General features: G+C 38.9%; 2 protein-coding genes across 2 annotated transcripts in view; one reads left to right on the top strand and one right to left on the bottom strand.

The window, feature by feature from the left end:
- LOC133632993 (glutamate receptor ionotropic, delta-2-like) overlaps nucleotides 1-27500 on the bottom strand; it is a 259620-nt gene that overhangs the window by 205437 nt on the left and 26683 nt on the right. The window lies entirely within an intron of this gene.
- Nucleotides 27139-27500, top strand: part of LOC133632055 (E3 SUMO-protein ligase ZBED1-like) — a 2201-nt gene continuing 1839 nt past the window's right edge. The window contains exon 1 of the mRNA XM_062024298.1: nucleotides 27139-27500. This exon is cut by the window's right edge and continues 382 nt beyond it. Coding sequence (XP_061880282.1) covers nucleotides 27197-27500 — 304 coding nt within the window. The 5' untranslated portion in view covers nucleotides 27139-27196.

Raw genomic sequence — 27500 nt, 5'->3', positions numbered from 1 at the left:
TATGATCAACATTTTGAAAATAAAACTAAATACGTAACGCTAAATAAAAATAAGTACAGTAAAACATACTAAGTAAAGTAGTACCACAGTCAATTTGACTTAGTTTTATTCAAACACAGAATTTTTTTTAACCAAACTAATGAAAACAGTTTGGTTAATCTGTACAAAAAAAATGAATATGCCATTTTTTTTTTTTTTTCTTGAATACCTGGTGTGGGCCAGTAAAAACTTAGCTGTAGGCTACATTTGACACCCTTGCCGTAAAAAAAAAAAAAATATGATTACGGTCTTTATGGGAGCTTATAATTAATTGCTATTTATGTTTGACAATTGTTGGACTGTAAGTGTCCATTCCAGAACCACATTAGGCTTAATCCTTTTCAAAAGTGTATTTGTTTTAAGGGATTAACATGCAATCTGATTGGAGAGGATCAATGCTGCTTTGTGTTTCATTAAAACAAAAGACCAGATATGTGTGTTCGTAATGCGACGAAATTCCTGTTGAATTATCCAATGTATATACACACAAGGAAACACTATTTAACAGTAATTCACTATATACAGCCCATTGTTGGTTCTTAAGCGAGATTGTGATGGCGTTGCCATCCAATTACACAATTACCTCCCATACACATGCATGAGAACGCCCACACAGGCCGGCATGTGCCCGTACTACGCTTGCGGTACGCCTGTAGTTAAGAGTACAAGCGTTTTAAGAGAGTGCCATGCTTAATGCATGCACGAGCTCCCTGGTGCACATGCATGACTGAGACGCTCGCACATACACCGTCCATACATAGAACCCACTTAACGCACATTTAGGGCATACTTTGGCCGCCTGCGGTTTGCGACAACGCCCGTTTGTTTCTGTTAAGCCGGCAGCTGTATATATTCATCCTATTACGCAAATGTAGCATTATAAAGAATGGATGAGCAGCAGGGAAAGACACATATAGGACATGGATGTGTGCAGAAATGGACCACAATCTTCAGGCTGAAGACTTTGACAGAAGCGTGCCACTGCAAATATACTAGTCAGGGATCCTTTAAATCAGTGGTTCTTTACCTTGTTGGAGGTACCGAACCCCATTAGTTTCATATGCGCATTCACCGAACCCTTCTTTAGTGAAAAATAAAATGTTTTTTTTCAAATTCAAGACAAAGTTATATGTTTTTGGTAACACTTTAGTATGGGGAACATATTCTAAGTAACAAAGACTTAATTTAGAATTTTTTTGGACACTAGGGGAACATATTCTAAGTAACAAAGACTTAATTTAGAGTTTTTTGGACACTAGAGGAACATATTCGAAGTAACAAAGACTTAATTTAGAGTTATTTGGTTAGGGTTAGGGTTAAGGTTAGAGGGTTAGGGCCAGGGTTAGAGGGTTAGAGGGTTATGGTTATAATAAGGCCATGCCGAATAAGGCATTAATAAGTACTTAATAATGACTAGTTAAGAGCCAATATGTTACTAATTTGCATGTTAATAAGCAACTAATTAATGGTGAATATGTTTCCCATACTAAAGTGTTACCAGGTTTTTTTTACTGGTGCACAAAATGAACCGTGCATGAACATCACCTTGTACAAAGAACAAAACCAACACAGTGCATAAACTCACAACAAATTACACACCTGCAAACCAGTCAGCTGTTGCCGTATCCGTAATACGCCGATAGGGAGAAGTTTTTATTTACACGATGAGTCGGGTGTGTCCTGACCTCCACCGAACCCCTGAGGCCGACTCACAGAACCCCTAGGGTTCGATCGAACCCAGGTTAAGAACCACTGCTTTAAATGAAAAGAACTGGCTGGGTTTGTCAAAAGACTGTAAAAAAAAAAGTAGTCAAATATTCTCATTATGAGATGAACGAGCAACTATTTGTAAGGATCCAATTAAAAAATACTAGGCCAAGTTTCTCTAAATGACAAGAGCACTGTGCTGTTTCTAAGGACAGATAGTCAAAGATCCTATATACGACGGGAGCACTTGAAAAACGCAAGTCAAAGATCCTCTAAATCAGTGTTTTTCAACTAGTGTGCCGTGAGATACAGTCTGGTGTGCCGTGGGAGATGATCTAATTTCACCTAAAAATATTTTTGCAAACCAGTAATTATAGTTTGCAAACTATGTGTTGTTGTTGAGTGTCGGTGCTGTCTAGAGCTCAGCAGAGGAACCATGTAATACTCTTCCATCTCAGTAGGTGGCAGCCGGTAGCTAATTGCTTTGTAGATGTCGGAAACAGCGGGAGGCAGAGTGCAGGTAAAAAGGTGTCTAATGCTTAAACCGAAAATGAACAAAAGGTGAGTGCTCCTAAGAAAAGGCATTGAAGCTTAGGGAAGGCTATGCAGAACGAAACTAAGACTGAACTGGCTACAAAGTAAACAAAAACAGAATGCTGGACGACAGCAAAGACTTACTGGGGAGCAAAGATGGTGTCCACAATGTACATCCGAACATGACATGACAATCAACAATGTGCCCACAAAGAATATAGGAGCGCGAGACAAGAACTAAAACACTACATACAGGAAAACAGTAAAAAACTCCAAATAAGTCACGGCGTGATGTGACAGGTGGTGACAGTACACCTACTTTGAGACAAGAGCTATATTGATGCATGCTTGGTTTTGGTTTAAAGTCATATCCAACAATAGCGACAACGACTTTTTACTGTCAACTGAGTTTTGTTTTTTAATGATTTCTGCTGGTGGTGTGCCTGCGGATTTTTTCAACGCAAAAAATGTGCCTTGGCTCAAAAAAGGTTGAAAAACACTGCTCTAAATGACAAGAGCATATCTGCTGTTTCTAAGGACCTACTTCTAAAAGATAGTCCGAGATCTTCTATATGACAGGAACGCTTTGCCAATTTTTTTTAGGAAAAACGCAATTCAAAGATCCTCTATATAACCAAACGTTCTGTTATTCCAGGACATGTCTTGTTTTTGTTGTTGAAATGATCAAATGATGAAAATATGCTGGTTTTCATTGTTTTATAGTTAGGAATAGGTACCTTCCACATTTGAACCAATACGGTACCAATTCCTGGTACCTGGGAATCGACGGGACCAATTTTCAGTACTTATGTGTGCTTGTTTATTCATTCATTTAACAACAAAGTAAACAAATAATCTAATTTAACAGTGATCTGATAATAATAACTGGCCTGTCCAATTGTTAAATCTTGTTTTTGCACACTTTTAAATCTCATTTGCAAGTATGCATTTATTTCAGTTTTTCCTAGCTGTTTGGCGTAGTCAGGAAGTAGTCTTTGCCATTAAGTCGAATGTGCCAGTCGTGTCTTTAGTTGCGCCCTACAAAGTGTTTGTACTGTAAGTATGGTATCTATTGCACACAAACGATGTGCAATAAATACTGTTTTGATTGTAACATGCATTCATAGTTGGATCTTTCATTACCAAGTTTTCAGGTGTTGAAATCGGCAATCGGGACCCCGCGGGGAAGAGCTGGACGAAGTAGCTGGGAAGAGGGAAGTCTGGACCTTTTTTCCTTAGGCTGCTGCCCCCGCGACCTGACTTTGGATACGTGGGGGAAGATGGATGGATGGAAATCGCTAATGCTAATAAGTAGTATATATGTGGCATGTCCAATGTAAATTAGCATCAAGCCTGTGCCTTTTGAAAAGTGGAGAATCGCAACATTACCATGAGGCAGTCGGCTATGGATATGCTTGTTCCCCCGCCAAGTCTTTGATCCGGTGCCGAGTCTGCAACTGCATGTGACCTCACGTGCAACAAAGGTAATTAAACATGCACAGTTTGATTTAATATGACTCAGTACCCAATAGTTAGGATGGAATTAGGTCAGTAACAACGAGGACGAAAACAATAACTAAATAGATAGGTTTTTTTTTGTTTTTTTTAAGTTATAGCTTATTACGTTAAAATGTTTGTGAGAGCAATTTTTTGTTGAATCTGGATTTGGAACCCTGTGATGAAATATCTTGACAGCAAAAATCAATAGACTGCTTTGTTCAGATGGTTAAAGTATGAATTATTGTTATTGTTAATATCATTTTTTTTTGTTTTTGTTTTTTTTGTTGTTATTATTTAAATTTCTTTTCATTTTGGATTTTCTGTAGTTCATGTAAGCGTCTCTCAATGGATGTGTGGTAGTGTGGGGGGTGTTTTGTTTTGTTTGGTTGTATTTTCTTTGTCGTGTGTGTTTTGTTTTTTTCTTTGTTTGTTATACGTTTTGGCTCGTGTTATTTTTGGAAAATAATTACCGTATTTTCCACACTATAAGGCGCACCTAAAAACCTCAAATTTTCTCAAAAGCTGACAGTGCGCCTTATAATCCGGTGCGCCTAATATATGGACCGATATTGAGCCACAACAGGTCTTGCAACTACGTGATGCATAACGTAACCCCAGCCTCTACTATAGCGTCTATTCTATGCGCCTTATAATGCGGTGCGCCTTATATATGAACAACGTTTTAAAATGGGCCAATCATTGAAGGTGCGCCTTATAATTTGGTGCGCCTTATAGTGCGGAAAATACGGTAATAAAATGTTTATTTTTTTTAAAAATCTGGATTTGCTAATATCATTTCATAGTAATTATATATTTGTCTGATAATAGACTTCAGTATTATTTCTAACAAGCCGAGTATTTTAAAATTTCAAGTTTATTTTTTCCCTATTGAAACTTATCAAATATATAAAGAATTGTAGGCATATTTAAAACATGTTGAGTAACCTCTAAAAAATATGAAATAATTTCTAATATTACAAATGTATATCCGTACAGAGGATGCATATTTAAATGAAAAAAGTGGTGCACTGCAAACAAGGGAAAAAAATACAAAAATTAGGGGTATTTTATTTGAACTAAGCAAAATTATCTGCCAATAGAACAAGAACATTTGGCTTGTCAAGACTTTCCAAAACAAGTAAAATTAGCTAACCTCAATTAACCCAAAAATACCTTAAAATAAGTATATTCTCACTAATAACAAGTGCACTTTTCTTGGTAGAAAAAAAGAGACCTTTTTGCTCAATATGTTGAAAAATATTCTTAAATTAAGTAAATGCTAGTGCCATTATCTTGACATAATGATATGCGCTCGGCATCATGATTATTTTTGTCATGCTTAAAGTAGGAAATTATTGCTTTGAAAAAGTAGTTTTATACTTGTGAGTGTTGATGACACAGCTTTGCATCAGTTGATATTCTAGTTTCAAGCATGTTTTACTCAATATAGGTCATAAAATCTGTAATATCTTACTGACATTATTTAGGACCAAAACCCTTAAAACAAGTAAAACACTCTAACATAAAATCTGCTTAGTGAGAAGAATGATCTTATCAGACAGAAAATAAGCAAATATCACCCTTATTTCAGATATTTAATCTTACTTAGATTTCAGTTTTTGCAGTGTGCCCTTATTCTATATGAAAAAGAAGATGAGCAGCAGGCGAAGGCAGATATAGGGCACAGGGAGAATGTGCTGGAAGGGATGCTATAGTGACAGTCTTCATGCTGCGCACAATTAGCATTCGTGCAGAGTTCTCAGTGTTGTTGTTTTTACAAGGATGTGCTTTGCTCATCTCGGAATGACAATTACCAAAGTGTGATTAATACAGACGGAATAATTAAGCCTGAGATGGCGGACGTCTCCAGTAAATCTTGGCATGCGTGCGTGTGTTTTGTGCAATGGCCGTGGCATATTATGAGTAGCTACTCCTTCTTGTGTTTTGCTGGCCTTGCGCAGAGGTCAAGTGTAGCCTAAGAACTAAAGCGAATGACACTCCTCTCACATTTACATCACGCTAATGCAGGGAAACAGTGCCACAACACTACACAACACAGGCTAATGTCCTCACAATATCAACACAATAAACAATAAAATCACGGCAATTAAACAACAGCAACAAAAACAATGTATTTTTTTTTGTCCACACCCAACAGTCCTCTCCCACTGGCACCAACACACACACACACACACGTACACCGGGCTCAGAAACAATCCGACATTAAAAAACGATGAGGTCGCTACAGTATTAAAGGCCTTAGTGGCCACATGCGTGGACAGCATATTTTAGCTCTTATTTCCAAAATTGTGTACACTACTGATTTGGGGTCTTATGGCCGCTTATGTGGACACTTATACTTCTGTCTGGTGGTGTCAGAAGAGTATAACATACAATGGAATTTGGGGAAAAAAGTGTAAAAATAAAAATTAGCATGTCACTACACGTGAAGTACACACTCGTGTACTTATGGACTAAGTTATTGTAATTAGGGTCCAATAAGCCCAAATAGCAAAGATAAATAAAAAAAAAAAGCATGTAAACAAACAGCTTGGGCCTTAAGAGTTTAAACCTGCAAAACTATGTGGAAAAGATTAATCATTTTAGTTTAAATCAGTTATTTGTAAAGGATTTAGTTCTTTCTTCATTTTTTCTGAGTAACTTGTTTTGTATTCAACTTGCTCGTACTGTGCCCGAATCTGCGAAAACAGGAGAGAATTGTTTTGGTATAGTCTTATTTCTAAATGCACTTTATGTATTACACTTTGTGCAGAGGTTTCAAACTCATTTTAGATCGGGGGGCCACATGGAGAAAAATCTACTCCCAAGTGGGCCGGACTGGTAAAATCACGGCACGATAACTTAAAAACAAAGAGAACTTCAGATTGTTTTATTTGTTTAAAAGTAGAACAAAAATAGTAAAATCACGGCACGATAACTTAAAAACAAAGAGAACTTCAGATTGTTTTATTTGTTTAAAAGAAGAACAAAAATAGTAAAAACACGGCACAATAACTTAAAAATAAAGACAACTTCGGATTGTTTTCTTTGTTTAAAAACAGAACAAGCACATTCTGAAAATGTACAAATCCTAATGTTGTTGGGGTTTGTTTTTACACTTACATATTGCGGTTAGTAGTATTCTATCTTTATTTGTCGTCATTTTTTACTTTCTGAATAAATTATGTGAAAATGTTCATCAGTCAACTCATTGGTGTTCATTTTCAATCAAAAAAGATGAAAAAAATCTGATTTAGAGGTATAATTGATTGCAGATTTTTACAGGTTAGAATGCAAACAAAGGAAACAACTTTTGTCTTCTTGTCTCTCATAATGACTGTGAACGATAGGTTAAATTCCCAAAAAAGTGCTCCTCCCCGTGGATTCTTTATGTTAGTGTTTTTCAACCACTGTGCAGTCTGGTGATTATCTAATTTCACCTATTTGGGTTAATAATATTTTTTGCAAAACAGGAATTATAGCCTGCAAATGATGTGTTATTGTTGAGTGTCGGTGCTGTCTAGAGTACGGCAGAGTAACCGTGTAATACTCTTCCATATCAGTAGGTGGCAGCCGGTAGCTAATTGCTTTGTAGATGTCAGAAACAGCGGAAGGCAGGGTGCAGGTAAAAAGGTTTAAATGCTTCAACCAAAAATAAACAAAAGGTGAGTGCCCCTAAGAAAAGGCATTGAAGCTTAGGGAAGGCTATGTAAAACGAAACTAAAACTGAACTGGCTACAAAGTAAACAAAAACAGAATGCTGGACGACAGCAAAGACTTACTGTGGAGCAAAGATGGCGTCCACAATGTACATCCGAACATCACATGACAATCAACAATGTCCCCACCATGAAGAATAAAAACAACTGAAATATCCTTGATTGCTAAAACAAAGTAGATGCGGGAAACATTGCTCAAAGGAAGACATGAAAACTGCTACAGGAAAATACCAAAAAAAGACAAAAAGCCACCAAAATAGGAGCGCAGGACAAGAACTAAAACAGTAAACACAGGAAAACAGCAAAACTCTCAACATAAGTCACGGCGTGCTGTGACAGGTGGTGCAGTACACCTACTTTGAGACAAGAGCTATAGTGATGCATGCTTGGTTATGGTTTAAAGTCATATCCAACAATTGTGACGACTTTTTACTGTCAACTGAGTTTCGTTTTTTAATGATTTCTGCAACCTAGGCTCAAAAAAGGTTGAAAAACACTACTTTATGAGACAGGAGCACTGTGATTTTTTTTAGGTTTCTACTGCAGCCTGGATGTGACTTTTTGTAGCTTTAGTTGCGTGCCTTAAGTCAGTCTCTGTAAAAAAAAAAAAAGTATGACAGCACCCCGTACTGCAAGCACACAAACTCAAGATGAGCCCATGCGTGGTCCTTCCACGGCCATCTGGGCCCGTGCACCTGCACGGGCGACTGTCGCGGCGAGGTGGAGGACCTCGGTCGGGAAGGACGACTCAAAGTGCACTCGTACTTTCACGTCAGAGCGTCTCATCCTCAAAAACACACACACCCCGTGTCTCTTGCTCCGCTTAAGAGATGCGCCTCGGTGACCGGGCACAGACAGTGCTGTCGCTTGGCAGAACTCACGAGTGAACCGCCTGACGATACGCAAAGCGGACACATTTTTCACTTCTGTGCGTCGCATGCGCACATAAAATAAAAATAACGGAGCCGTGTACAAGCATTGAGCGATATGAGGTGCTAAATCTTGCCAGTCAAAGATAGCATGGACCGGCGCATCTGTCGGCACTCACAGACGCATCACTCAAAGGATGTGACACATTTAATACACAGTGGCTGGGCAGCCGCCGCCACCACATTGTGCGGAAGCCGCAGAAGGAAATTTACAACAGATGGGCAGTTGCCAACAAAAAACATGCGTTCACACGTGGACTAGATCGGGGGTGTCAAACTCATTTTAGATCGGGGGCCACATGGAGAAAAATCCACTCCCAAGTGGGCCGGACTGGTAAAATCACGGCACAATAACTTAAAAATAAAGACGACTTCAGATTGTTTTCTTTGTTTAAAAATAGAACAAAAACATTCTGAAATTGTACAAATCATAATGCTGTTTGGGTTTTTTCTTTAACGCTTAGATGTTGCGGTTAAAAGTATTCTTGTCATAGCGGGAGGGTTTTCGCAGCTTACTGCGAGGTTTGTTCTCCCAGGATGCAAAAAGACTATTCCGGACTGGACTTGAAGGTAGGAACATGGCACACTGACAAAGCTTAACCTATTGTTACTATAACAATCTACAAGGTTAAGGTTGCTTCTCTTTCTTCCCCTCCATTTTTCTGCATTCTTTCGTATCTCAAGTTATCATTACGTATATGTATTGTTGCATTTGAACAATTGTATTGTTGATAATAAAGGTAAAGTACTGGTATTGGATTAGATTTTATTGTTGTTATTGTTTATTATCAATAGCACTATTTCTATTGGTATTCATATTGCTCCATTTTTAGTGTAATAATGCTCATTGTCATTTCTGTATTTTTTTTTTTTTTAATTTTCGCAAACTGCTTATTTGCTATTACTTTTACCATCATATTTGTACATGTCGTATTTGCTGATGTTGCTCTGTTGTTGTTGTTGTTGTTGTGTTTGCTGTTGTTGTTTTTGTCTCTCTGTCTAATCCCCCTCTTGTCCCCACAATTCCCCCCTCTGTCTTCCTTTTTCTCTCTTTCTATCCCCTCCTGCTCCGGCCCGGCTGCACCAAATGATAATATAAATACATTTAATAAAGTCAAAATACAAGTAAGGCAACAAGAGAAGTATCCTACACTTCTCTTTTGTAAAGTAAATCTGAACAGCCGATATGGGCATCTACATCTGCTATATGATTTGCCCGAGAAGCTGGGCAGGACATCATAAAAAAAATTAAAAAATAAAAATAAAAATAAAAATAAAAAGAAGGTAGGAACATGATTTAATCTTGACTCTCAAATAGGTACACACAAAAAGGTGAAGGCACAACTTAGCGCAGGAAACAAAAGCTAACACTTAGCATGGACTATGGACAGGGCAAAAACTCACTAACTGTGGCAGGAACAAACAAAACTTACTTGGCATAAGACATGAAAACGAGCAGCATGAACTAAGCATGGAACAAGCAATCGCATGACACAAGCAATGGCGCCAGGACGACTATCAGGCAAAGACAGGCTTAAATAATTGTCTCTTGATTAGAGACAGGTGTGTCCCGAACGCAAGAGGCAGGTGAAAATCATAAGTCGTCATGGAAACTAAAACAAACAAGGGTGCACAAAAACAGGAACTCTTAAAACTAACAGAAAATAACAAAAACATGATCCAGACCACAGATCATGACAATTCGATCTTTATTTGTCGTTATTTAGACTTTCTGAATAAGTTATGTGATAATGTTCATCAGTCAACTCATTGGTGTTAATTTTCAATCTATCAAGACAAAAAAATCATATCAGAATCAAATTACAGGATGTTATTTATGTAGTTTGATCATTTTCCTCGACTAACATCGTGTGGTTTATTTTGTACATATGTAGCATCATCTACAAAGATACAAAGAAGTGCGACATCTAGTGGACACACTTCGAACAGCTGTTTCTTCCATTCAAAAATTTCCGGTAACTATTTATACTTAGCAAACTCATCCCGCGGGCCGGATAAAATCTGTTCGCGGGCCTGATCCGGCCCTCGGGCCGTGCGTTTGACACCCCTGGACTAGATGGAAATTGCAGTAGAAGGATTAGGCAATGTTGGGGCTTTTTATTGTCAGTTTAGAATCCCCTGCTGGCCTCCCAATGGACTGGACTCTCACGTTATTAATCGTATCCACTCGGCATCCATTGCACAGGTCAACCAAACGGGGGGTCCCCACATTTGCGGTCCCTTCTAGGGTTTCTCATTGTGCCAATTGGGTTGAGTATTTGCTTGCCCTGATGTCGTTGTAGCTTGTGCAGCCCTTTGAGACAATTGTGAGTACGGGCTAAATAAATACACTTTGATTGATTGATTGAATGATTACTGTTCTTTTTTTGTAACGTGGTTAGTAAATGAAGTGTACTTTCCCCATATTTCTACACAATAACTCAGATATGGTAACACTAGTGAGCAGTAAAATGTGTGCAATGAGTTTAGGTCCAGGACATATTTTGTTGCATATTTTTACATGAGATTTCCAGGTTTTGTTTGTATTTATTATCAGTGGGTTGAAAACTGAGAACCCCATGCATGTAACAACACATCCTAACAATCAACAAAAATGGAGGAGAACAGGGGTCTGTACTGCGGGCTAATCCACTAAGAAGGTTTGCGTGTATTAGAACACTTGGAAACCTGATAGCATACGCTAAGCTGATCTACTTTGCTCATGTGCCAGGAATTGTGTCTGTTAAAGTGAGCACAATCTGTTTATGCACCGAATCACTGAATTTTATGCAGAGTATATGCTGATTATTTAAAGACCCACACAACTCTGTGAAGAGGAGAGGCAAATTTACCGTATTTCCCGGACTATAAGCCATTACTTTTTTTCCCAAGCTTTGAACCCTGCGGCTTGTACTAAATTGCGACTAATCTATGGATTTTTCTTCGCTAACGGTCATCATTTTTTGTATACAACAAACACATAGTAGTAACACCGACACAGAGACCGAAAAGGTGTGTGTTTGCTTGTGTTATGGCGTCATCTTTTGGACAAGTTTTCTCACAGCAGGTGCTACGGGTTAAAAGTCTACAAAATGTTCTTCTGTTTCGTGCCTCGAACCGGAAGTATAACTGCCGTTCCGTCTACTAGTGGTCCATAGCGTTTCTACTTGTAAGGTTTCTTCATTCATCACTCCAAAGAACGTTTGTAAGTTTTGCAATATAACTAACACATATTTACTAAACCGTCACATGTTTGATAATAGTGTTTTCATGCATAATTGTACGTACTATTGTAATGTAATGATAATATGCTAATATGTTTACAAGTGTCCGTGTTAGGATGTTAACTTACAACGGCATTCTTTTTGTATTGTTTTAATTTTACAAATTCCTCAGTAAATTCTCCAAAACGTCACCGAGGAGTTATTGAATCTGTTTAGCCAATTGGAGCGCTAGCTTCCGCAGCTAGTGGGTCCATGACGATGACCTCTGTTTTGTTTGATCAGCCATTTTACTGCTGTGTTACAGGCACTGTTTGAAAACAATTAAGGTATGCAAATAAACATTTAAAAAAATGTTCTGTGTAAATTTATCATTTCACAATATATATATATATATATATATATATATATATATATATATATATATATATATATACACTACCGTTCAAAAGTTTGGGGTAACATTGAAATGTCCTTATTTTTGAATGAAAAGCACTGTACTTTTCAATGAAGATAACTTTAAACTAGTCTTAACTTTAAAGAAATACACTCTATACATTGCTAATGTGGTAAATGACTATTCTAGCTGCAAATGTCTGGTTTTTGGTGCAATATCTACATAGGTCTATAGAGGCCCATTTCCAGCAACTATCACTCCAGTGTTCTAATGGTACAATGTGTTTGCTCATTGGCTCAGAAGGCTAATTGATGATTAGAAAACCCTTGTGCAATCATGTTCATACATCTGAAAACAGTTTAGCTCGTTACAGAAGCTACAAAACTGACCTTCCTTTGAGCAGATTGAGTTTCTGGAGCATCACATTTGTGGGGTCAATTAAACGCTCAAAATGGCCAGAAAAAGAGAACTTTCATCTGAAACTCGACAGTCTATTCTTGTTCTTAGAAATGAAGGCTATTCCACAAAATTGTTTGGGTGACCCCAAACTTTTGAACGGTAGTGTATATATATATATATATATGTGGCTTATTGTCTGGTTTGGCTAATATAAGGAAAAATATTTATTTATTCTAAAATTTAGTGGGTGTGGCTTATAGGCCGATATTTATCAAGCTTGAAAACGCTGTTTTTACTTCTGTATTTGGCACGTTTGGAAGGTATGTGCAAATAAGTTACGCACAACAAAAAAAAGAGTAAAAAAGAGGCAATTGGTGCAATGACGGACAACGGAGAGAGACCATTTTTAATGCGTATGTCGACAAGTTGGGGCTGTCAGAAATAAAAAATGCTCTTGCGATGGTTCATTTCAGCGCACCATCGCAGTTTAGTGTGGGTGTAGGATCACTTTTTGTCAGAGTGCAAATTCAGCATGCTAAATAGCAGACACAATTTTTCCTACGCACTAGGAGCTGTGTAGATTGTAGTTGTGTGCTGCATGTTCCACAACATAGCAAAACACCCCAGGTTGGAACATAATGCCGTGAATGTGCTGTAAATGACTGTCTCCATGGTGAAAGACTATGCCAATAAAAAGCGAGCTGCAATTTGGACACCCTTGCTCTTGTGGTGAATTATACCATGTACCATTTTCTTATATGATTGTGAGCGAGCATGTGTTTGTATTCGGTCACAGAATCCTTTAGAAGATTATTCTACTAAGTTCAAAAGTGCACACGTCCCACACAAGCTCTCCAGAGAGTGGTGGATCTTGCCCCCAGGAAATTGGAATCCTACAGGAATGCAGGTTTGGATTTTAGGAGGAAGTGTAAAGACGTTAGCAACATCTGGTAGGAAGCCCTCACCAGCAGGAGTAGAGGATAGGGGTCGGAAGTCACCCGACTCAAACCGATCACAGGAAATAGGCTGACTGGCCGAGCAACAAACTGGGTTCCCCAATGCTAGAACAACAAAGACTAAATGTCTTCGTGTAAAAGGTATTTAAGGACAGTTGTCCAAGAAGACAGCTTATAATCTTTCTCCTGGAGCTGCAGCTCCAGTCTGCGGCTCGCTGAAACAAATAAAGCTTTTTGTTTGACGATTCCTCGTTGGCGTCTTCTTGGCTCATCACCCAAACTGCCTGTTGGCTCTGTATGAGCCTGAGCTTTTCCTCCTGTTTCTCCGTGTTTCTGTTCTGTTTGAACAACACACACAATAGTGCAGGCCTGGGCAATTATTTCGACTCAGGGGGCCAAATTTAGAGAAAAAAATGTGTCTGGGGGCCGGTATATCTATTTTTAAGAAAACTAATATAAAACCTCACAATAAAGTCTGATTGAATGCTAAAAATGTTATGACAGACCACCTTAAAAACGGAATTTTAAATTTTTCTATGAACGATAAAACCCTGAATATTGAGAACATATGAACGTCACACCCTTTCTCAATCGACATATTTTACAATCAAGCCGAATGCAACAAAAATGCAACAAACACAGCGAAATATGAACGCGAAGGGTAAAAAAACAAAAAACATCTACAATCTGATACATCTGATACATCACTTAGCTTTAGCACTTTCTTGTAAAAATCTCCTTCTGCGTCTGTCCCTGACACCCGCATTTCAGGCTCTGGAAACTCTCTGTGGAAACGCTCCCCACCCACACTGCTTGGTGTCTGGTCTGACCTGCTGTGACTTAGATTACCATAGTCACTAGTAGGGTTGTACGGTATACGGGTATCAGTGGCGTGCAGTCACTAGAGGCAGGGGAGGCGGGGCCTCACCTGCCATCATGGAAAGAAAAAAAATGTGGAAAGAAAAAAAAATTAATTAAATTGTTATATGTATCCAGTGATTATACTAAAGTTATTTTCCATTTAACTTCACCAGTTTTAGATTATTTTTATTTTTATTTTCACATTTGCCGTTCAAATACTGAGAAGAGACGGTGCGGTGATCAGCAGCCAGTTGAGGCACGTCACTCAGTTGTGCCTCAACATGGATTGTGCACAATGACCCGGCTAACTGCTGAGCTGCTGTGCAGTGAGACTGTATTGCTATATGAATTATATCAGCTAACTAAACTATGGCATAGTTTAGTTAGCTGAGGTATATAATGTACAGCGTATTTTGTCAACAACTGTATGTGTGTAACGTATTTCTTGTGCTGAGCATTCATAAATCTGCTGCAAAAGACGTACTGGCTGAGGCTCGCAGTAATCCGGCCTCCTGGTGGTAGAGGGCGGTAGTGATCCCAGAGATCATTCCTCGGCCGCAGAAGAAAAGAAAAAAAGAAGTTTGCAAGCGATTGTTTATTTCCTCTCGCCTGGACTTTTATTAAAAACATGGAGGATTACATATGTAAAATAAAACAGTTTTCTAAACTGGACTTTCAATCGAAGCAGGAGGTAATAACTTAAGGTAGACCAACGCCGGAGCTAAAAGGTTTGCTTTTGACTTCGGGACAGAAGACCCGTTCTTTTCAAACGGCGTGGTACACACGCAAAGGCTGGCTGTGTTGATGTCCAGCAAGAAAGGTAAGACCATAATAATGTTTTTTTTATTAAATGTGCTTTTTTATGTGCTACAGTTGTGTAAATAATGCTGGTATGAGCTTTTAAACATAACCCGTTAACTGCTGCCAATCACATGGTGAATAAGATACTAATTAGGTTTCATATGTTTGTAAATCTGACTGTGATGATGCAGTGCCTCACCAGACATTAACCTCACCGCACGCCACTGACGGGTATTAGTATAGTACCGCGATACTAATGAATCATATTCGGTACCATACCACCTCTGAAAAGTACCGGTCCGCAACACCCTAAGATTTTTTGTTAAAATAAAGCCAATAACGCAATTTTTTCCGGTACCCTTTATTTAGAAAAGTATCGAAAAGTACCGAAATAATATTGGCATCGGGACAACACTAGTCACTAAAATATCATGCAAAAGCGCAGATTCCAACCATTGAAACACTTTGTATAGTTCAAGACTTATGGTAATTTGAAGACATCACTGCACATCATAATGGCAGCTACACTTTCCATCTTAAAGATCTAAAAAAATGATTTGGGAATGTCCGGCGGGCCAGATTGAAAAATCTTAACTGGCCGCATGTGGCCCCCGGGCCTTAATTTGCCCAGGTCTGCAATAGTGGGACAGTATTAAAGCCGGACGTCACCTGTGTGTAAAGAAGTTCAGCATTGCCCCTGACTAACTCGGTGGGGAAGCCCCTCGGTGCCACCTGTTGGCAGGAATGTACACTACCGTTCAAAAGTTTGGGGTCACATTAAAATGTCCTTATTTTTCAATGAAGATAACTTTAAAGAAGTACACTCTATACATTGCTAATGTGGTAAATGACTATTCTAGCTGCAAATGTCTGGTTTTTGGTGCAATATCTACATAGGTGTATAGAGGCCCATTTCCAGCAACTATCACTCCAGTGTTCTAATTGTACAATGTGTTTGCTCATTGGCTCAGAAGGCTAATTGATGATTAGAAAACCCTTGTGCAATCATGTCCACACATCGGAAAACAGTTTGGCTCGTTACAGAAGCTACAAAACTGACCTTCCTTTGAGCAGATTGAGTTTCTGGAGCATCCCATTTGTGGGGTCAATTAAACGCTCAAAATGGCCAGAAAAAGAGAACTTTCATCTGAAACGCGACAGTCTATTCTTGTTCTTAGAAATGAAGGCTATTCCACAAAATTGTTTGGGTGACCCCAAACTTTTGAACGGTAGTGTATAAGTCTGTGATATAAACCCATCTATTTCTATTGGAATTAAAATAGCGTCGTACATTCAGGTGAAATACGGTATTTGTCACATTTATGTACGTCGATGGCGGTGATGTCGTCATCTTATTATCACATTCTGTGTAAAAGACAAAGGCGACATGTCTACTTTGGTTTATGTCTCGGTGTAAAAGAGGCTTCTTTTTATACGTGATTGACAGGTGATCAGTCCAAGCGTCTCGCTGGGGACATGCTCCAACGTCCCTATGACCCTGAACAGGATGCATGCTGTAGAAATTGGGTAGATAGGAGGATAGATGGATGAGAATTCAGCGGTAGGAAGACAGCACGAGCTGGAATACACAGCTCTGCACTCATTTGAATATTCTGTGCACTTGGCATTTCCCAGTCACCGGTGATGGTTCAACTCTAAGACCGGGTGCGAGCAAAAACACAGGCTGGGATGGATGACGCAACACTCTGCATTTCAATGTTGTAGCTGTGCATGCAGGGCTCTATAGCTGGCGTGTATACTCTGCTACACAATGCATGACCATCGCGGGGAAAGAAAATATGTTGTTGACTCTGTAGTGAGGATTTAATGCGTCTGCATAAATCAGTGCACTCTCCGGTATAACTAATCAAAAGCAACACAAGCGGCGCTCTCTCTGTCTGTCTGCTGGGTGTCAGTACCAGCGGCCCTCATAAAGCAAAAGTCGGGGATTGGGGGGTGGGCAGCATTGCCATGCAGCACACGATGCACAGAGGGACACCAGGCCAGTCCATTCCTCCCCTTTTCCTCCTCCTCCTCCTGCATGCTGATTATCAAGAGCCGCGGAGAGACGACCAGCCAGCTCCCTCAGCTGCTCACATCACCTTTTTAAGGCAGGTATACTCCACGAGTACCCAACTGAGGGACCCATTTTCTCAATTCTACTTATTTTGTACACACTGCATTGTCAATGCAAGGTATCTTAAATCTTGCATTTTGCCAACAGCAGCCATTAATAAAAGCAGTACGGTCATAACGGGTGAAAGTATAGATAAATGATAGGAACGGCCCTGAATTTTTTGCGAGGATAGACCATTAACAATACATCAAAAAATATACAATTAAATAAATATTATGCATTCATTTATATTTGATCAAGGGAAATACATATTTGATCCCCTACCAACCAATACGTATTGTAACCCCTTAATACCTGCTATGTGCCTCTGAAAGTATTTCTCAATTCAATACTTCCTGTCAAGCTTTTCCATAGCCATGGGCAAGACCACCGGGCAGTCAAAAGGACCTCATGGACAAGATTAGTCCTGCACAAGACTGGAATGGATTACAACAAGCAAGAAAATTGGCCCGAAAGAGACCATTATTAATTTGTAAATGGAAGAAATACAAGATAAACAATTGCCCTAAAATACCTGAACTCTTGTATGGCATGCATTTTTTATTTATCTTGGCTATTTGGTCTTTTTGAAACCTAATTACAAACCCCGTTTCCATATGAGTTGGGAAATTGTGTTAGATGTAAATATAAACGGAATACAATGATTTGCAAATCCTTTTCAACCCATTTTCAATTGAATGCACTACAAAGACAAGATTTTTGATGTTCAAACTCATAAACTTTTTTTTTTTTTGCAAATAATAATTAACTTAGAATTTCATGGCTGCAACACGTGCCAAAGTAGTTGGGGAAGGGCATGTTCACCACTGTGTTACATGGCCTTTCCTTTTAACAACACTCAGTAAACGTTTGGGAACTGAGGAGACACATTTTTTAAGCTTCTCAGGTGGAATTATTTCCCATTCTTGCTTGATGTACAGCTTAAGTTGTTCAACAGTCCGGGGGTCTCCCTTGTGCTATTTTAGGCTTCATAATGCGCTACACATTTTCAATGGGAGACAGGTCTGGACTACAGGCAGGCCAGTCTAGTACCCGCACTTTTTTACTATGAAGCCACGTTGATGCAACACGTGGCTTGGCATTGTCTTTCTGTAATAAGCAGGGGCGTCCATGGTAACGTTGCTTGGATGGCAACATATGTTGCTCCAAAACCTGTATGTACCTTTCAGCATTAATGGTGCCTTCACAGATGTGTAAGTTACCCATGTCTTGGGCACTAATACACCCCCATACCATCACAGATGCTGGCTTTACAACTTTGCGCCTATAACAATCCGGATGGTTCTTTTCCTCTTTGGTCCGGAGGACACGACGTCCACAGTTTCCAAAAACAATTTGAAATGTGGACGCGTCAGACCACAGAACACGGTTCCACTTTGTATCAGTCCATCTTAGATGAGCTCAGGCCCAGCGAAGCTGACGGCGTTTCTGGGTGTTGTTGATAAACGGTTTTCGCCTTGCATAGGAGAGTTTTAACTTGCACTTACAGATGTAGCGACAAACTGTAGTTACTGACAGTGGGTTTCTGAAGTGTTCCTGAGCCCATGTGGTGATATCCTTTACACACTGATGTCGCTTGTTGATGCAGTACAGCCTGAGGGATCGAAGGTCACGGGCTTAGCTGCTTACGTGCAGTGATTTCTCCAGATTCTCTGAACCCTTTGATGATATTACGGAGCGTAGATGGTGAAATCCCTAAATTCCTTGCAATAGCTGGTTGAGAAAGGTTTTTCTTAAACTGTACAACAATTTGCTCGCGCATTTGTTGACAAAGTGGTGACCCTCGCTCCATCCTTGTTTGTGAATGACTGAGCATTTCATGGAATCTACTTTTATACCCAATCATGGCACCCACCTGTTCCCAATTTGCCTGTTCACCTGTGGGATGTTCCAAATTAGTGTTTAATTAGCATTCCTCAACTTTATCAGTATTTATTGCCACCTTTCCCAACTTCTTTGTCACGTGTTGCTGGCATCAAATTCTAAAGTTAATGATTATTTGCACAAAAAAAAAAGTTTATCAGTTTGAACATCAAATATGTTGTCTTTGTAGCATATTCAACTGAATACGGGTTGAAAATTATTTGCAAATCATTGTATTCCGTTTATATTTACATCTAACACAATTTCCCAACTCATATGGAAACGGGGTTTGTAGCATAAGAACAAAACAAAGGTAAAAGTTGCTATCTGAACTTTTATTTTCAGCCATCTTGAATCTAATGTGATGTTGTATACTCTTCCTCTACCACTAACACAACTCCTACCGTTGTGGCTTGTGCAGCCCTTGTGATTAAGGGCTATATAAATAAAGTTTGATTGATTGATAGATTGATAATTGGCAGTGTAATGTCCTCATAAGTCGAAACCAGGGTCTTGTTGAGAAAAATGTTGTATTGGGGTCGACCAAAAATGTGATGTCCACATATGTGGACGCCAGGTTTGAGGAGGTTAATTCGCTATCTAATATTGTGGGGTAAGGATGATTCTGAGAAACGTGAGAGACTAGCCCACAGTTACCAAGTAGGAGCAGGTTAATGCGGTTGGAAGCACAGTCACCAAGAAAAACTATGGATTGCGATATGAGTTTTCAAGAAGACATGTACTGGCCTGTCTAAAAATTGACCTGAATGACTCAAATCCTGTAAGGATGAGTCAACATTATTTTGGCATTACTTTGACAATTTCAGAGGCAGAGAAATTCTGAATATGACCCCAACAACCCCATGCCTGCTGTCAAAAATAGAGACGGGAACATTGTGCTTGCTCTACAAGGGGTAAGGGAAGACTTCACCTCATTGAGGGGTCAATGAAGAACAACCCAGCAATCTTGAATGACAACATCGTGGCCTCAGCCAGACCACTCAAGGGAAAGGCAGAATGGACACAAGATTGGACTGACCACAATGTTGGGGAAGTGTACCAGACAGTTTTATAGATGAGCTCAGGTCAATCTAGCACAGTGTTTTTCAACCTTTTTTGAGCCAAGGCACATTTTGTTCATAAAATAAAATACCAAGGCACACCACCGGCAGAAAAGGTTAAAAAATGAAACTCCACCAGGTTGTCATGCCTTATTTTGAGTTTGTTGTTGTTTCCTGTGTATAGTGCTTTAGTTTCTGTCTTGCGCTGTTAATTTGGTGACCCTTCCTGTTTTGTTGGTGTTCTCCTGTAGCAGCGTCACGCCTTCTTTTGAGTTCCAATGCCTGCACCTGCTTTGTTTTGGCAATCAAGACTATTTAAGTTGTGCGTACTCTATCCTTCTTTGTGGGGACACTGTTGATTGTCATGTCATGTCATGTACGGACGTACTTTGTGGACGCCGTCTCCGCTCCACACGCTGTAAGTTTTTGCTGTCGTCCAGCATTCTGTTTTTGTTTACTTTGTAACCAGTTCAGTTTTACTTTTGTTTTGCATAGCCATCCCTATGCTTCAGTGCCTTTTGTTCATTTTTGGTTTAAGCATTACATACCTTTTACATACCAAAAAAGGTTGAAAAACACTGCACTAGACCAGGGGTCGGCAACCCAAAATGTTGAAAGAGCCATATTGGACCAAAAATACAAAAACAAATCTGTCTGGAGCCGCAAAAAATTAAAAGCCATATTACATACAGATAGTGTGTCATGAGATATAAATTGAATTAAGATGACTTAAAGTAAACTAAATTACCTCAAATATACCTACAAATGAGGCATGATGATGCAATATGTACATATAGCTAGCCTAAATAGCATGTTAGCATCGATTAGCTTGCAGTCATGCAGTGACCAAATATGTCTGATTAGCACGCCACACAAGTCAATAACATCAACAAAACTCACCTTTGTGCATTCATGCACAACGTTTAAAGTTTGGTGGACAAAATGAGACAAAAAAAGAAGTGGCATAAAACACGTCCTAGAAAGTCGGAGAAAGTTATACATGTAAACAAACGAAGGTGAGTTCAAGGACCGCCAAAATTAGTAGGACAAAACGGCGCTCGCAAAATACTCGAATCAGTGAAGCATGTTTAATATAAACAGTGTGATTTATAACAATTAGGGAGGTTTGTGTCATGTTTGTCCTCCTACAGAAACCATATTAAAACAAAAAATATATTTTTTTCCCCTCATCTTTTTCCATTTTTCATACATTTATGAAAAAGCTCCAGAGAGCCACTAGGGCGGCGCTAAAGAGCCGCATGCGGCTCTAGAGCCGCGGGTTGCCGATCCCTGCACTAGACAATGGCACATTATTATAATTATTGATTTGCAAAAAATATTTTTTGGCCCAATTAGGTGAAGTTGCATAATTTCCCACGGCACACCAGACAATATCTCACGGCACACTAGTGTGCCGCGGCACAGTGGTTGAAAAACACTGATCTAGCAGACAGCACGGATGACAAAGATGTTGGTTCACAAAACGACACCTACACATGATGACACACTATTACTGGAACTTGACTATTACTGGAACTTGGGTAAACATCTTGACCATATAGCACCGTATTCATGTGACTTTGAGAGGTATATCTTTACCTTTATGTGTTGTCTTTATATACGTGTAGCAACTAATATAGTTTCATAGACATTCTGTGATTGATTAGCTTGTGCAGTCATGTACTGACCAAATATGCCTGATTAGCACTCCTACAAGTCAATAACATCAACAAAGTTCACCTGTGTGCATTCACGCACAGCATAAAACATTTGGTGGACAAAATGAGACAAAGAAGGAGTGGAAGATTTTACATGTAAACAAACTGTCCACACTATGGTGAGTTCAAGAACCGCCGATGTTCACTAAATACTCTCATCAGTGAAACATACACACACACATATTAAACGGCGGGCTTTCTAACAATTGGGAAGGTTTGTGTCATGTTTGTCCTCAAACAAATAACATACTAAAACAAAAAAATAATTTTTACCCCCATCTTTTTTTTTCATTTTCAATCCTTTTTTAGATATGCTCCAGGGAGCCACTAGGGCGGCACTAAAGAGCCGTGGTTTGCTTACCCTACACTACAGCCATCTAATGTCTTGGAGTTGCAACCCCATTCAAAAGTCTACTGTATAATACTTGCAAATGATAGGTTAGGAAGTGTTTGGAATCAATATAAAACAACTGGCCAGCACAGTTTTCCTTATCTGCTGTTGAATGTTTTATTTTATTTTATTATTATACACATTAACGTTTATTAACACACAAGCGCACACAAAAGTACCAAACATCGGTACCGTTGAATGCCGATATCAACACCCGGTTCAAATGTGCAAGGTACCCATCCCTACTGTCAATATATCACAACGCATTTCGAACTTTCTGTCCCACTCTCCTTGATACACATCTATGTGGCTTCCCTTCCCCTCATTCCATCTTTAGCAGCAACAAAGAGATTAAAGAGGGATTACTTCTGACATGTCAATGTGATGCGCCTGCTGGCTACTTGTTTGGTTTTTATACCTCTTCTTTCTCATGCATGCTGCAGCACACACACACACACACACACACACACACACACACACACACACACACACACACACACACACACAGGTTATTGTATTTGTTACCTTCCGTAGACCTCCGAAAAATGCCTACCTCTTTAGGACCACCCTTTCTAGATATATAAAGATTTGTATTTACAACATTAATAATATATACATACTATGCACATGTAAAAAAGCTTGTTGTGAAAAATGAGTTGGAATTTCACAAGAAAAAGGTCACAATTTTACAAGAAAAACTTTGAATTTTGGCAGTATTATAATAAAAGTCGTCATTTTACTCAACGCAAGTCAAAATATTACAAGAAAAACTGAACATTTATGCAATATTATGATTAAAGCTGGAATTTTACTCAATAGCAGTCCCAATTTTACAAGAAAAGCTTAACATTTTTGGCAATTTTATGAAAGGAGTCGTCATTTTACTCAACAAAAGTCACAATTTTATAAGAACACTTTAAAATGTTGGCAACATTATAAGAATAATCGGGATTTTATTTGGACAAATGATGTCACTATTTTACAATAACAACAAAAAAATTGACAATATTGTGATAAAAGTAAAAAATGTTCATGACATATGTCACCATTTTGCATTAAAAAGTAATAATTTTACATAAAAAAGTAATACTTTTACGAGAAAATACTGCAATATTACAGAAACAGAAAGAATTTGAGAAATAGTTCCCAATTTTATCAGAAAAAAGTTGACTCGTGAGAAAAAGATTGCTTTTATTTTATTTTTTGTTGAATTTTCTGTTTGTAATTAATTCTTTACTTCAAGTTATTACAGTTTGTCTCTTTTTACATATTTAATTTTTTTTTTTTATAAATTGTGGCCAAAGGGGGCGCATTTCAATTTCTTACACACACTTGTTATTATATACTTTGGCCAGAGGGGCAGCACTTCAAATTTTTACACGCACTTGTTATTTCATATGTTGACCAGAGATGGAGCACTTTTAAAACCGACACACAGTCAATTTGAAAAATCCCTCCTTTTTGGGAGCACCCTCATTTTGATAGATTTCACCACCAAATAATGTATGTGTTGTTACATGCATTATTTTTTTTGTCATGTGTTTAAGGCCGATGACAAACGAGTCACAAACCACAGATAGCCCATGTGCCGCACTTTGGGCATAGTCTTAGTACCGTAGTGTATTTGTTCATCCTTTGGTCACATATGGGACGCGGGTTGTCGTACGTCAGCACCGGAAGTCGTAATATCAGCTGTTCACCTGGCCGATTTTTTCGGGGATGAATAGGGAAGTCCTTCTTTAACTGCCCTCTTGTTTTATCATACATTGTTGCCTTTGCACCTGTCAATGTTTACTTTTGTATGCACATTAAATAACAAACAAATCCTGACTTTGGAGCAATGTTCACGGACTCTAGTATTTTGCTCTCTATTAGATGCAATGTTTTTTCGTTATTGGGACCATGATTTCGGTCCTAACTTGTTCACCGGTCCTCATATGGACGGTACTTTTCCTTGTTGATGTCTCAAAAAGGGTAGCAATACAAGAACACACACACACACACACAAACCCACACAAACAAGTCACGGAACCCAGATAGCCCCTGTGCCGCACTTTGGACATAGTCTTAATACCGTAGTGTATTTTTTCATCCTATGGTCATATATGGGACGCGGGTTGTCTTACGTCACCAACGGAAGTCGTAATATCAGCTGTTCACCTGGCCGATTTTTTCGGGGATGAATAGGGAAATCCTTCTTCAGCTGCCCTCTTGTTTTATCATACATTGCTGCCTTTGCACCTGCCAATGTTTGCTTTTGTATGCACATTAAATCAACAAACAAATCCTGACTTTGGAGCAATGTTCACGGACTCTAGTATTTTGCCCTCTAAATGGTTTTCCGTATTGGGACCATGAATTCGGTCCTGACTTGTTCACCGGTCCTCATATGGACGGTACTTTTCCTTGTTGATGTCTCAAGAAGGGTAGAAATACAAGTACACACACCCACACAAACAAGTCACGGACCCCAGATAGCCCCTGTGCCGCACTTTGGGCATAGTCTTAATACCGTAGTGTATTTGTTTATCCTATGGTCACATATGGGACGCGGGTTGTCATACGTCACCAACGGAAGTCGTAAAATCAGCTGTTCAACTGGTGGGTTTTTTCGGGGATGAATAGGGAAGTCCTTCTTTAGCTGCCCTCTTGTTTTATCATACATTGCTGCACCTGTCAATGTTTACTTTTGTACGCACATTAAATCAACAAACAAATCTGAGGGAACTCTCCTGAAGGAATCAATAAAGTACTATCTATCTATCTATCCTGACTTTGGAGCAATGTTCACAGACTCTAGTATTTTGCTCTCTATTAGATGCAATGGTTTTTCCTTATTGGGACCCTGATTTCGGTCCTAACTTGTTCACCGGTCCTCATATGGACAGTACTTTTCTTTGTTGATGTCTCAAGAAGGGTAGAAATACAAGAACACACACACACACACACAAACAAGTCACGGACCACAGATAGCCCCTGTGCAGCTCTTTGGGCATAGTCTTAGTACCGTAGTGTATTTGTTCATCCTATGGTCACATATGGAACGCGGGTTGTCATACGTCACCAACGGAAGTCGTAAAATCAGCTGTTCACCTGGCCGATTTTTTCGGGGATGAATAGGGAAATCCTTCTTTAGCTGCCCTCTTGTTTTATCATACATTGCTGCCTTTGCACCTGTCAATGTTTACTTTTGTACGCACATCAAATCAACAAACAAATCCTGACTTTGGGGCAATGTTCACGGACTCTAGTATTTTGCCCTCTAAATGGTTTTACGTATTGGGACCATGAATTCGGTCCTAACTTGTTCACCGGTCCTCATATGGACGGTACTTTTCCTTGTTGATGTCTCAAGAAGGGGAGAAATACAAGAACACACACACACACACACACACACACACACACACACACACACACACACACACACACACACACACACACACACACACAGGTCCACGCTAAATCCTCACGTGCTCCTCAATGTCACGTCCACTTCCTTGAAACACTTCCCGTGATGTGTTTGCCCTCATGGCAGTGGTGCACGATGTGGCTTATAGGCGCTGTGCTGAGCAAGGGAGAATAGATGGATTGGCAAGGCTGGGAGAGAGACAGTATTGTTTTTTTTTTATTTAAAGGAAGGGAGTAATAACCTTTCGTTGTGATTCAAAGCAGGGAAATGAACTATTGATTAGCAGGGAGAAAGTCAAATAAGGCCAAAAGAGAGTGAAAGCGGGTTGCCTTTGTCCACAAACACACACACATGCGCTTGACACCGCTCACAATTGAGTGCCGCGTCCCATCATGCATTGCTTCAACTGACTTGGTACTTAAGTAGGAGTAAATGCCACCCATAAATAAATGCAAGTGTCCTGATGGAGGAATGTGTTGTTTGCCTACAGTAATGTGTAAAAAAAAAAAAAAAAAAACGACCAAGGGAGAATTAATGTCAGATAGCTCTGATTTTTTATACAAAGTACGTGTTGATAAAGTGGAAATAGTACTTTTTTTGGTAACACTTTAGTATGGGGAACACATATTCACTATTAATCAGTTACTTATTAACATGCAAATTAGTAACATATTGGCTCTTAGTCATTATTAAGTACTTATTAATGCCTTATTCTGCATGGCCTTATTATACAACCAGTAAGCCATACATGCATACATATATATATATATATATATATATATATATATATATATATATATATATATATATATATATATATATATATATATATATATATATATATATATATATATATACATATATATATATATATATATATATATATATATATATATATATATATATACATATATATATATATATATATATATATATATATACATATATATATATATATATATATATATATATATATATATATATATATATATATATATATATATATATATATATATATATATTAGGGCTGTCAAAATTATCGCGTTAACGGCGTTAATTAATTTTTGGAATTAATTACGTTAAATTTTTTAACGTAATTAACGCATGCGCAGAATCCCTCCACCCATACTTCCCATAATTCCTCCCGACACTGAACGGAGCAGCAACATGGAGCAAGACGAACAGGTTGGCCCTCTGGAGGGATTTAAGTTTAAGAAGAACAAAGATGGAACAATAAATAAACAGACAGTCATTTGTACGCACTGCAACAGAGAGTTTCAGTTTCACCGAACCTGTTCAAGCCTTAAATACCATCTCAACGCTAAACATGCATTTGTGGGGGCTTCCAGTGCTACACCTGGCTTGCGTCAGACAACCCTGAGTGAACGCAGACCAGTAAGCAAGTCCAACTCGGATAAATTAACTAACACAATTGCCAAATGGGTCGCAAAGGACTGTAGACCGATTTGCATTGTTGAAGATAAGGGCTTCGCTGATGTTTTGAAAGTGGCGTCCCTCGATACATCCTACAAGCCACCATGCAGAGGCACAATAATGAAAAGTATCCACGCACTCTATGAAACAGAAAAGGGGAAAAAAGAGGCGGCTTTAGCTCAAGCGGAATATGTCGCCCTGACAGGAGACCACTGGACGTCAGTGAGTAACACAAATTACTTGGGAGTAACTGCACATTTAATAACTAAAGCATGGGAATTGCAGTCCTTTGCGCTAACTATAATGAAAACGGAAGAACGCCACTTTGCAGAGGCATGTGCAGAACAGTTTCAAACTGTGGCATGCAAGTGGGAAATTGAAAGAAAAGTTACAACCATTGGGACTGACAGTGCACGCAATATGA

This window comes from Entelurus aequoreus, linkage group LG17 (assembly GCF_033978785.1).
Source record: "Entelurus aequoreus isolate RoL-2023_Sb linkage group LG17, RoL_Eaeq_v1.1, whole genome shotgun sequence".
Lineage (NCBI taxonomy): Eukaryota > Metazoa > Chordata > Actinopteri > Syngnathiformes > Syngnathidae > Entelurus > Entelurus aequoreus.
Note: the sequence above shows the minus strand (reverse complement) of the source record. Positions and strands in the feature narration are given on the sequence as shown.